This window comes from Mandrillus leucophaeus, unplaced genomic scaffold (assembly GCF_000951045.1).
Source record: "Mandrillus leucophaeus isolate KB7577 unplaced genomic scaffold, Mleu.le_1.0 Scaffold26, whole genome shotgun sequence".
In the NCBI taxonomy this organism is placed as follows: Eukaryota; Metazoa; Chordata; class Mammalia; order Primates; family Cercopithecidae; genus Mandrillus; species Mandrillus leucophaeus.
Genome location: NW_012102698.1, coordinates 4,207,733 through 4,219,588, shown reverse-complemented (window position 1 = coordinate 4,219,588; position 11,856 = coordinate 4,207,733). Strand labels below are relative to the sequence as shown.

Here is an 11,856-nt window from a genome sequence, read left to right as displayed (position 1 = left end):
CCACAGGCATGCACCACCGTGCCTGGCTGATTATTTTTATTTTTTAGTAGAGATGGGGGTCTCACTATGTTGCCCAGGCTGGTCTCAAACTCCTGGGCTCAAGTGATCCTCCCGCCTCAGCCTCCCAAAGTGCTAAGATTACATGTGTGAGCCACCACACCCAGCCGCTGTTTTCAAAACATCAACATGTCACGTCATCTGTTCAAGGACCCGACATGAGGGAAACGGAATATCCCCACCTACGAACTAGGGTTCTGAGACGCTGACTTTTCCCAACCCACACAGCTCCCAGGGCAGAGGCCAGCCATCAGTGCACACTGTGAAGCCAGTATTCTTTGCATGTATTTTGCAGGCTGCCTCTCGTGGGTGTATTTTCAACTTTTCCACCTCTATTTTTTTTTTTTTTTTTTTTTGAGACAGGGTCTCGTTCTGTCACCCAACCTGGAGTGCAGTGCATGATTATGACTCACTGCAGCCTCGACCTCCCGGGCTCAAGCAATCATCCCACCTCAGCCTCCCGAGTAGCTGGGACTACAGGTGCGTACCACCACGCCCAGCTAATTTTTGTATTTTTTGGAGAGATGGGTTTCATCATGTTGCTCAGGATGGTCTTGAACTCTCGGGCTCAAGTGATCCTCCCATCTTGGCCTCCCAAAATGCTGGGATCATAGGTATGAGCCACTGATTTTAATCCAAAGCACTTGTACACACAGCTGCCACCTCATTCCCAGCAACCACAAGTCTGGGCCCCAGCAGCCAACTCACCTTATTTGGAACAGGGATCGCCCGCTTGCCCTGGCCCAAGTGGCTTCCAGCGGCCGGCACACTGACAGCACCCGGGGCAGATTTCTCAGGGAGAACATCCCGGTGGAATTCCTTCTCGGCTGGGATTTTTGTCCTGGAAGGACTAGCTGGAATCTCTTTCTTGGGCTGAAAAATTTAATTTGAACTGTGAGAACTGTCTAGTCCTTAACAATGTACAGAGATACTCAGGCTTCAATTTAAAGCAAGCCCAGGCACTATCATCCCAAATGCTACACATGCTCCTCCATTCATCAGCTAGATTGAAGGGAATAGAGCAAGCAGTTCACATCCTCCACCAAATCACTGTGGACAAAAGCGATGATGGATTTTGCTTCCTCATTAAAAACAGCATCAAATGATACCGACACAGGTCATTAATAGGAAAGCGGTCTTCTAAAGCTGTTCCCCAGTCAAGATCCTTATTTAAGAATGATAATGAGAGAGCTGGTCTAGTTACACAAATTTTAAACTGCTGTACAGAAAAGACTCATCCATTAAATGGTCATCTCTACCAGAGAAGCTGCACAATTGCAATGTATCCTCTTGGTCTAGTATTGAAAGCCATTTTCTTTGACCAGAAGAGTCAAAAAATAAGTTCCTGACATATTTAGGGACAAGGGCATTCATGGAACGAATTCATACTTACATAAATAGCCCCTTATGACAGCAGGGGTAATAAGGTAACAGCAATAGAAGCTCAGAGTGGTAAAGATGCAGCAGTAACTTTTTCCCTTTATAGCATTTCTAAAACCTGAGATACTTCTCATAACGTAAAATTCACTATTTTAAACAGTACACTTCAGTGGTTTTTAGTAGAACTGTTATGTTGTACAACTAGCACAAGCTAATCCTAAAATACGTTCCTAAAAAGAATCTGTTTCCAGCCGGGCACGGTGGCTCACACCTGTAATCCCAGCACCCGGCAGTGTTCCTTCTTGTTGCCAAAAATAAACCATTGTCTGGATAGACCCCCTTTTCTTTACCCATTCATCATTTGCTGGATGCCTGGGTTGGTCCTACTTTTTTGGCTGTTATGAACAATGCTGCTTTGAACATCTGCATGTGGATTTTTCTGTGGATATGACTTCAATTCTCTCAGGTCTGTGTACTAAGGAGTGGAACTGCTGGGTCCCATGGGACCTCTAAATTTAGTTTTCTAGGAGCTGCCAAACTGTTTCCACAACAGCTGCACCGTTTCACGGTCCCACCAGCAGTGCGTGAGCTTCCAGCTTCTCCACATCCTCAACCTTCTCCTCATCCTCCACATCCTCATCCTCAAAATAACACTGGTTATTTTCTTTTTCTTCTTCCTTTAGGCATCCTAGCAGTTGTCTGTGAAGCACACTTTTAAGTAGGTGTTACAATCGAGTGGTCCACCCATTGCTGATGACTCCTCACAGGAGTGAGCGTGGGCCATGAGCCACTCTAGGAGTGACTTCTCCCAGAGAAGCATGCAGGAAGTGGTGGGGCTCCCATGTGTGCGTGAGTGCATCTCAGCTGTGCGCACAGTGCCCTGTCCACCAGGAACAAGCTCTCTGGACCCCAGTTCACCACTCAGGACCAGGAGATCAAAGGAGGTGCTTCAATGGGTCTGAAGCACCCCAAATCACACTACCTCTCTCCCCGAGTCCACGCATGCTACATGCACAATCCCTGTCCCGAGTCCATGTGTGCTCCACACAGCAAGACCCATCCCACTGTCATTCTAGAAACATCACGGTAGGAATTTACATCCAAACGGGCTCCAATAAAAGGAGTGTGCAGGACCAAGGGACAGGCCCCAGCTATTCGGGGTGGCAGTGCCGGACATACCTCCTTGTCAAGGGCAGTGTGTGGCAGCTGCACCTCGGCTGGCTTCCATTCTTGGCTCTCACTACAGGGAGTCACGTGACTCAGGAGATGGACTTGGTGGGGGTAAAGGAATTTCTGGGCCCTTGCTGAGCATTCTGCATTTGCCTGTACCTCCTAATGGCCCCACCCAGGGTCTTCCTCTGTAAGTGCTGCCCAGGGGAGGGGGCAGAGTTGGGAACGGGCTGCAGGGTGGGCCCCGGGGCTCCCACCCGCCCTGTCCTCCTCTCTGCAGCCTCTCCCACAGGAGGAGCAGCCTCCCTCTCCCAAGCAAGAGCCAGATCGGGCAGCCCTGGCAGCAAGCCCTGTGCTCACCCCCACCTTTCCCCCAGACCTCCAGGACCCTCAGTGTCCCAGAGTTGGCAGACTGCACCCAAAGGCACCCCTGTCAACTGCCACCTCCCAGGAAAGCTCACCTCACTTAATGCCCAGGAGGAACGCAGTGTAAACTGAGGCACGGTCAAGGAGGCTGACTAGCAGCTATCACAGAGGAGGGGGAATTTTTGGAAGAGGTTGCTTGTTAAAGCAAATGAAATCCGTACTGTGTGGTATATCCAGCAGTGTAACAAAACAAAAGGAACAACTTCAGATAGAATTTAGGAGGAAGTATTAAGTCACCCCAGCCCTACCCAAGACGCCCCCACATCAGCTTCCTATTGGTGACTGCTTTTCCTGGACTCCCCATTCCTGTGCCTCGGAGGCCTCAGAGCCTCGCCACCTCCGGGGCTTTCCCCATGTGGCTTCTGTGAGAGGGCTGAGGGGCAAGGAGTGGCGGCTCCCCAGACAGGTGCTCTGCTGAGGCATTTACCTTCTCCGCAGCCCCAGGGATGCTTCTTCCTCTAACAGAGGCCACTCGAGGCAGCAGCAATTTGCTCCCGGGCTTCCTCTGAGTCGCTGCCTGACTTGGAGCAGGAGCAGTGCATGACTCCCTGGGCAAAGCATGAGCAGAGTGTGGAGGCCCCAGCGCCCGGGTGAGGCTGGCCTGGGCACCAGAGCTGGGCAGGGCCGGGGAGGAGGCCAAGAACCGAGGCTTGCCCACAGAGGGCCTCAGCAAGGGGCTGTCTGACAGGTAGTATGTCTCCCTTTTAAGAGACGTGGGGCTTTTCTTCATTTCCTTTTCTTTCTCAAAGAGGTTTATTTTTAATTTTGACTCCTGTATGAATCTTTCGACGCCCTGGCTCTGAGGGTCTTCAGGCTTGGCAGCTGGGGCCGTCTGGTTCCGGCTGCTGCTCTCAATCTGTAAAGCCAGTAAGTGAGCTTCTTTGTACACTTCCACGAACTTCTCCCCGGCCAGAGGGCTCCAGGCAAAGGGACTCTCAGACACGGGCAACGAAGGCTGCTCGGGAACCAGATTATTTAATTCCAAGCTGGCAGCAATACATCTTTCTTTATGTCCAACGGGTCCGAAGAAGACTTCATCATCTTCATTTGCACTATTTAAAAAAAAAAAATTATTAATAACTCATAACACTGGCATTTAAAGGAAAGACTTTACTGAATGTGGTTATGCCCAAGGCAAGGGAAGAAAACTTATTTGTTTACCTTGAAGAAGACAATGAAAGATCGAAGTCAAATTTTTCATCGGCCAAAAGAAGAATGTCTAGGGGGAAAAATCCACTGTTACTTTAGTGCCACAGCTGATAAAGAGAAAAATATTACCAGGCTCTATAGCTTAGAACTAAATAAAGGTACCGTGAAATTTCACTCCCCTAAGTGTATCCTGTCATTATGTTAATTTAGTTTTTCATAGAGGGCTCTAAGTTAGATCTTTTCCTTTTTAAAAAAATTTTTAGGCTGGGCGCGGCAGCTCACACCTGTAATCCCAGCACTTTGGGAGGCCGAGGCGGGTGGATCACGAGGTCAGGAGATCGAGACCGTCCTGGCTAACACAGTGAAACCCCGTCTCTACTAAAAATACAAAAAAATTAGTCGGGTGTGGTGGCGGGCGCCTGTACTCCCAGCTACTCCGGAGGCTGAGGCACGAGAATGGAGTGAACCTGGGAGGCGGAGCTTGCAGTGAGCCGAGATTGCACTACTGCACTCCAACCTGGGCGACAGAGCGAGACTCCGTTTCAAAAAAGAAAAAAAATTTTTTTTAAATTTTTTCTAGTGATGAAGTCTCGCTATATTGACCAGGCTGGTCTCGAACTCCTGGCCTCAAGTGATCCTCCTGGCATGGCCTCCCAAAGTGTTGGGGTTACAGGTGTGAGCCACCACACGTGGACACTTTTTTTTTTTTTTTAATTGCAACAGCCGGCTGGGCGCGGTGGCTTACGCCTGTAACCTCAGCACTGTGGGAGGCTGAGGCGGGCAGATCACGAGGTCAAGAGATCGAGAGCAGCCTGGTCAACATGTGAAACCCCGTCTCTACTAAAAATACAAACATTAGCTCGGCGTGACAGCGCACACCTGTAGTCCCAGCTACTTGGAGGCAGAGGCAGGAAAATCGCTTGAATCTAGGAGGTGGAAGTTGCAGTGAGCCGAGATGGCGCCACTGCATTCCAGCCTAGGTGAGAGAGAGACTCCGTCTTAAAAAAAAAAGAAAAAGAAATTGCATCAGCCATTCTATGTTCGCTAAGCCACCCAAAAGCTTAGGTCCTTACTTTTAAGATATAATCTAAAATGCATTCACTGACTCATTCAACTAGCTTTTCAAGAAGAGATAAGTCATTTCCAGGTATAGAACATTTTCAAAGGACCACCTGCCTCAGCTCCCCTAGAATTAAATTCCCCTCTTACGAGATACAAAACATCTATTTATAGTTCAACAATGAATTTAATATCACTCAAATGCACAGAGTAGGGACTCGATAAGAGTGCACTGACCGCCATTGCTTCTTGGAGTCCTTCCTGAACCCTCAGACAAAATGTACTCTGTACCCCACCCCATCCATAATTCTATTATCACAGCTGGCAAGGACCTCTCTGTCCAGGTCCCTCTAAAACAGATCACAGGCTCCAGGTTAGTGGGTCCTTCTGCAGGGGCACCTGCTCCCTGCTCCAGCTCCCCGCAAGGCTCCCGCAGTGCCTGGACCTCCTTTCTACCACTGCACTAGCCTCTGTGAGTGCCTCTTGACCCTTCTCTGGCCCCAACTAGACTATAAGCTCCTCCAAGATAACAATGTCGAACACTAACCCAAATTCCTAAATGTCCAGCTAAGGGCCTGGACACTTAGCAAATATTTATCAAAATGCACTGAAATACAGTATGTACTCAATACTGTAAAGCTTATAAAGTTCTCTCACAAATATTTTTATCTTAATAAACACTGCAGGCTGGTCAAGGTGGCTCACGCCTATAATCCCAGCACTTTGGGAGGCTAAGGCAGGTGGATCACTTGTGGTCAGGAGTTCGAGACCAGTCCGGCCAACGTGGCAAAATCCCATCTCTACTAAAAGAAAAAAAATTAGCCAGGCGTGGTGGTGGGCACCTGTAATCCCAGCTACTGGGGAGGCTGAGGCAGGAGAATCGCTTGAACCTGGGAGGCAGAGGTTGCAGTGAGCCAAGATTGTGCCATTGTACACCAGCCTGGGTGACAGAGCGAGACCCTGTCTCAAAAAACAAAACAAAACTGGCCGGGTGCAGTGGCTCACACCTGTAATCCCAGCACTTTGGGAGGCCGAAGCAGGCAGATAATGAGGTCAGGAGACGGAGAGACCATCCTGGCCAACATGGTGAAACCCCGTCTCTACAAAAAAATACAAAAAATTAGCCAGGCAAGGTGGCGGGCGCCTGTAGTCCCAGCTACTCAGGAGGCCGAGGCGGGAGAATGGCATGAATCCAGGAGGTGGAGCTTGCAGTGAGCGGAAATCGCGCCACTGCACTCCAGCCTGGGCAACAGAGCGAGACTCCGTCTCAAAAAACAAAAACAAAAAACAAAAACAAAAAAAAAAAAAGAGGGAAAGTGAAAAAATGGTATGGAGATAAACTATATAATCATCTGGAAAAATACCAACTACGTTTGGTCCATGCCTCATACCACACCAGGCCAAATTCCAAATAAATCAAGGACTTAATGAAAAGAAAATAAAGCCCTAAACAAACAAGAAGCCGCTATGAGGAAGTTTTTATAACGTGGGAATGTGGACATCTAACTATGACACAAAACCGGAAGTTACCAAAGATTGATTGGTTGGGCCCAGTGGCTCACATCTGTAATCCCAGCACTTTGGGAGGCTGAAGTGGGAGGGACGCTTGAGCCCAGAAGTTTGAGACCAGCCGAGGCAACACAGGGAGACCTCGTCTCTAAAAAAATACAAAAATTAGCTGGGCGTGGTAGTCTCCCCTGCTAGGGAGGCTCAGGAGGGAGGATCACATGAGCTCAGGAGGTCAAAGCTGCAGGGAGCCATAATCTTGCCACTGCATGCAGGCCCAGGCAACAGAACGAGAATCTGCCTCAAAAAATAAACAAATAAAAAATAAAAGATTGACCTTCAAACATTAAAATTTGTAACATCTGTGTGGCAAAAATCACAATAAGTTAAACAAGAAATGGGGAAAAAATATTTGCAACTCAATTCATAAAGGGCTAACTCATGAAGTGTATCTACAAAGTAATAAAAGAATTAACAATCTAATAAAGATAGAAAAAGGATACAAACAGATAAAGTTCACAGAAAATAAAACAAAACATTCTTTTTTTTTCTTTTTTTGGGACAGAGTTTCGCTCTTGTTGCTCAGGCTGGAGTGCAATGGCGCTATCTCGGTTCACCACAACCTCCGCCTCCCGGGTTCAAGTGATTCTCCACCCTCAGCCTCTTGAGTATCTGGGATTGCAGGTATGCACCAGCATGTCTGGCTAATTTTGTATTTTTAGTAGAGACAGGGTTTCTCCACGTTGGTCAGGCTGGTCTTGAACTTCCGACCTCAAAACTCAAAGATTTATGAGCTGTAGGCAAGGTTGTGGGGAAAGAGACAATTCCTACACTGCCAGGGAAGGTGTAAAGTATCACAGCTCTCTAGAGGGCCTGGCAGTACCTATCAAAGTAAGAAATACACACCCTCTTCAACCCAGCAAGTCTACTTTTGTGAGTGTATCCTACAGACACTAGCAGGTGTGGAAAGCAATGTGTCGTGCCGTTATGCGGTGTCCACAGTTATTTACAGCAGCATCACTGGTAACAGCAAGACACTAGGCACAAACTAAACGCTCACCCACAGCGGATGAGATGAATAACACATCCCCATGGTGGAACCCTTTCTAGGAACAAAAACTAGTAACGCTCTTCATGTGTTGATACACAATATTCATCAAGATAAATTACGCCTGAAAACCAAGACACATGCTATATGGAAAGGGGGGGCGCAACACTCTGTGTGTGTTGGCTTGCACTTGCACAGATTATGTCTGGAAGGACACCCAAGAGACTGATGACATCGATGGCCCTTGGAGGGGGCAACTAAGTGACTAAGAGATATAGAGAGGGAGACGTTTCACTTTTTACACCTCTGAATTAGGAAGTCAATTTCAGAAACTTCCAACTGGCGTGGAAAAAGAATCCAGGCCTAGAACTCAGGGAAGCAGTCTTCTGCTCCAGACTCTGCGACTGGCTCCAAGGGGCCCCGGGCTGGCTGACTTGCTCAGCCTGCAAACACATGAGCACCCACAACAGACTACATCCTCCACTAGGTGCCAGGCAGACTTGGGGTACATGCGGCCTGCCCTGGAGGGTGCCCCAGGCAGTGCGGTGAGAGATATGTAGAGGTGGGAACACCTCTGAGAAAACACCAAAGTGCGTGTGTGAGATGAAGGGGTCAGAAGAAGTCAGAGTGGCTGGAAGAGGTGAAAACACAAGTTGGCTCAGATCACAGAGGGTTTGCAAGCCACGGCAAGGAGCTTTCATTTTCTCCAGAATGGGACAGGAAACTATTACAGGGCTTTAAGAAAAGAGCTTTAAGCCTGGTGTGGTGGCTCATGCCTGTAATCCCAGTACAGTGGGAGGCTGAGGCAGGTGGATCACTTGAGGTCAGGCGTTCGAGACCATCCTGACCAACATGGTGAAACCCCGTCTCTACTAAAAATACAAACTTAGCCAGGTATGGTGGCACATGCCTGTAATCCCAGCTACTCGGGAGGCTGAGGCAGGAGAATCACTTGAACTCGGGAGACAGAGGTTGCAGTGAGCCAAGATCGTGCCACTGCACTCCAGCCTGGTGACAGAACGAGACTCCATCTCAAAAAAAAAAAAAAAATTCTGGGTGCAGTGGCTCACGCCTGTAATCCCAGCACTTTGGGAGGCCCAGGTGGGTGGATCACAAGGTCAGGAGATCAAGACCATCCTGGCTAACATGGTGAAACCCCGTCTCTACTAAAAATACAAAAAAAAATTAGCTGGGTATGGTGGCGGGTGCCTGTAGTCCCAGGTACTTGGGAGGCTGAGGCAGGAGAATCGCTTGAATCCAAGAGGTGGAGGCGCCATTGCACTTTCGCCTGGCTGACAGTGAGACTGTCTCAAAAAAAAAAAAGAAAGAAAAAAAAAGAGAAGAGCTTTATAATCTAACTTGTGTTTTTAAAAGATAACGTTTCTGTGTAGAAAGAGTATCTGAAAGGAAGCATTGCAAATGAACATACTAGCCAACGGGAATCATATATAAGTAGGAGCGGGTGAGACAGCATGGCTGAGACCCAGAGAGCAGCATCTGGATGTAGATTGAGAGTCTGTAGACAGATCCAGGATATATTCTGAAGGTGGAGATGATGGTAGCTGGTGATGGCATGAATGTAGGGGGTTCTCAGTTTGGACAGCTGGATGAAATGGAGAAATAAAGTAGGTAAAAACAGGGCGTGCGGATGCAGACGGGGTATGCCGAGTTTGAGATGAGACGTGTGTGTGAAGACACCAAATAGGCAGGTGAATATATAAGCCCAGAGCTCAGAGGAGAGGCTGCGCTCAACACAAAACTTGGGCGCCACAGACAGCAGATGCGCTGTGCAGCCATGGGAATGCTGAGGGCGAAAGCACAAAGCTGTCCCAGAGCAGGTCTTGGGGAAATCAGCCTCAGAAGATGGCAGAGGAGGAGGAGCCCACACAGAGACAAGATACACCAGCCAGAGAGGCAGGAGGAAAACCAAGAGCGCCTTGGACTCCAAGCAAGGGAAGTTTCCAGAAGGACGAATGTTACTGGAAAGCTGACTGAAGATAGAAAAATGACAAGAGATTTGGCAATGTGAAAGTCGTCAGCGACTGATGAAAGCAGCTTGAATGGAGTGGTAAGGATGGAAGCCGGAACGGGAGGGATTGAGAGGTGGAAAAAAATGGCAGAACAAAAGTGAGAAAGCTCTCGAAGTTTGGCTTGGAAGGAGAAACACAGCAATGGAGAGGCAACGGAGGAGACGTGGCAACAAGTGAGACAAGGGAACATATCTGTATGTGGATGAGCATGATCCAGTGGACAGGGGAAAAGTAAGGAAATGAAGCCAGGTCAACGGAAGTAGGGAAGGCCTCAAGAAGGAGCAGGGGGTGCAGTATGCACGTGGAAGGGACATATTTGAAAGGAAGGGCACATGACAGGAAGGAGGAGAGGGGTGCAGAGGCAAGCGCCTTTCTAGACATGAAGAAGATGCAACATTGATTTGTAAAGTCTCCTTTATCTTGTAAAGCATCCTTTAAAGTTCCTGCAAAATGGAGGCATTGAGGATGCTTGGGGCCAGGAGCGGTGGTTCACCCCTGTAATCCCAGTACTTTGCGAGGCCCAGGAAGGTGGATCACCTGAGGTCAGGAGTTTGAGACCAGCCTGGCCAACATGGTAAAACCCCATCTCTACTAAAAAAACAAAAATCAGCGAGACATGGTGGCGGGTGCCTGTAATCCCAGCTACTCCGGAGGTTGAGGCAGGAGAATCACTTGAACCTGAGAGGCAGAGGTTGCAGTGAGCCAAGATCATGCCATTGCACTCCAGCCTGGTAGGCAGAGTGAGACTCGGTCTCAAAAAGAAAGGATCCTTGGGTAGTGTGAGAACCGAAGGATAAAGTGATGTCAAAATGCTTTGTGAGGCTGGGTGAGGTGGCTCACACCTATAATCCTAGCACTTTGGGAGGCCGAGGCAGGCAGATTGCCTGAGCTCAGGAGTTCAAGACCAGCCTGGGCAACGTGGCAAAATCCCGTCTCTGCTAAAATTACAAAAACTAGCCAGGTGTGGCAGAGGGTGCCTGTAATCCCAGCTACTAGGGAGGCTGAGGCAGGAGAATCCCTTCAACTCAGGAGGCAGAGGTTGCAGTGAGTACAGATCACGCCTTTGCACTCCAGCCTGGGTGACAGAGTGAAACTCCGCCAATAAATAAATAAATACATAAAAACGCTTTCAGAGAAAAAGAGGGTGTGGCCTGTAACTCATTCTGTGAAGCCGTACCCTCACCTTGATACCCAAACCAGACAAACACACAAGAAGAAAGGAGTTTTGGGCCAGGCTCACTCATTAACATGGTCTCAAAGATCCTAGACAAGTCTTAGCAAACAGAAACCAGCGACAAACAAAAAAGGAAACATCGAATTCAATACAATAAACATTTGAGCGCCCACAAAGTGTCAGGTACTGTTCAGGGCATGGGGGCACTGCGCTAAATAAAACTGATGAGAATCCTGGCTGTGATGAAACTTAAAATGGGGAGGAGGTGAAAGAAAACCAGAAAATAAAAGCAAATGCCATGTGTCTCACAGGTGCAGAGTACAGATGAGCACTTGAGAAAGAAAGAATGTCTCAAGGAAACATTAAATCAACCTCCATCGCTACTGAACGTCCTGAACAACAACAGCGCTGCAGCAGCTACGACTTGCCTTCCTTCTTAGGGTTATCCATGTTCTCGTCCCCTGCCCGGCAGGCTGAAGGCTCATCACGGCCGCCGCCTCCTTCCATGGAGAGAGTTGTCAGAAGTCACTGCAGGGTGGAACGGGGCCAGAAGGTGAGTGCGTGTCAGGGCCCAGGGCTTCTGGTTCCTTCAGCCCTCGGCTCACAGGGGCAGAGAGAGCTGAAGGCCGCGGCCAGGTCTGGGAGAGGCGGCGCGGGGGCCGCTCTGAAATGATCGCATCCCAGGGGACCCCAGGGGTCGGGTGCTGCCAGGCCGGGAGTCAGCCCGAACGCTATCGGACTAGATAACGGAATTCTCGGCTCGTGGGCCAGAGTGCTGAGGGCTCTGGTTGCCTGGGGGGCAGCCCTGGACCTCCCGGCATCCCCGACCACAGCGCGAGGGGCCCCGGTGACCCCTG

At 49.1% G+C, this 11,856-nt stretch overlaps 1 protein-coding gene across 1 annotated transcript in view; it reads right to left on the bottom strand.

Moving 5' to 3' along the window:
* The window catches only part of GTSE1 (G-2 and S-phase expressed 1), a 35,817-nt gene extending 23,961 nt beyond the window's left edge, over positions 1 to 11,856 (bottom strand). Inside the window, exons 1-4 of the mRNA XM_011984049.1 lie at positions 11,428 to 11,856; positions 4,195 to 4,252; positions 3,461 to 4,085; positions 766 to 930 (exon numbers count right to left, since the gene is read on the bottom strand). Coding sequence (XP_011839439.1) covers positions 766 to 930; positions 3,461 to 4,085; positions 4,195 to 4,252; positions 11,428 to 11,506 — 927 coding nt within the window. The 5' untranslated portion in view covers positions 11,507 to 11,856. The remainder of the gene's footprint in view (positions 1 to 765; positions 931 to 3,460; positions 4,086 to 4,194; positions 4,253 to 11,427) is intronic.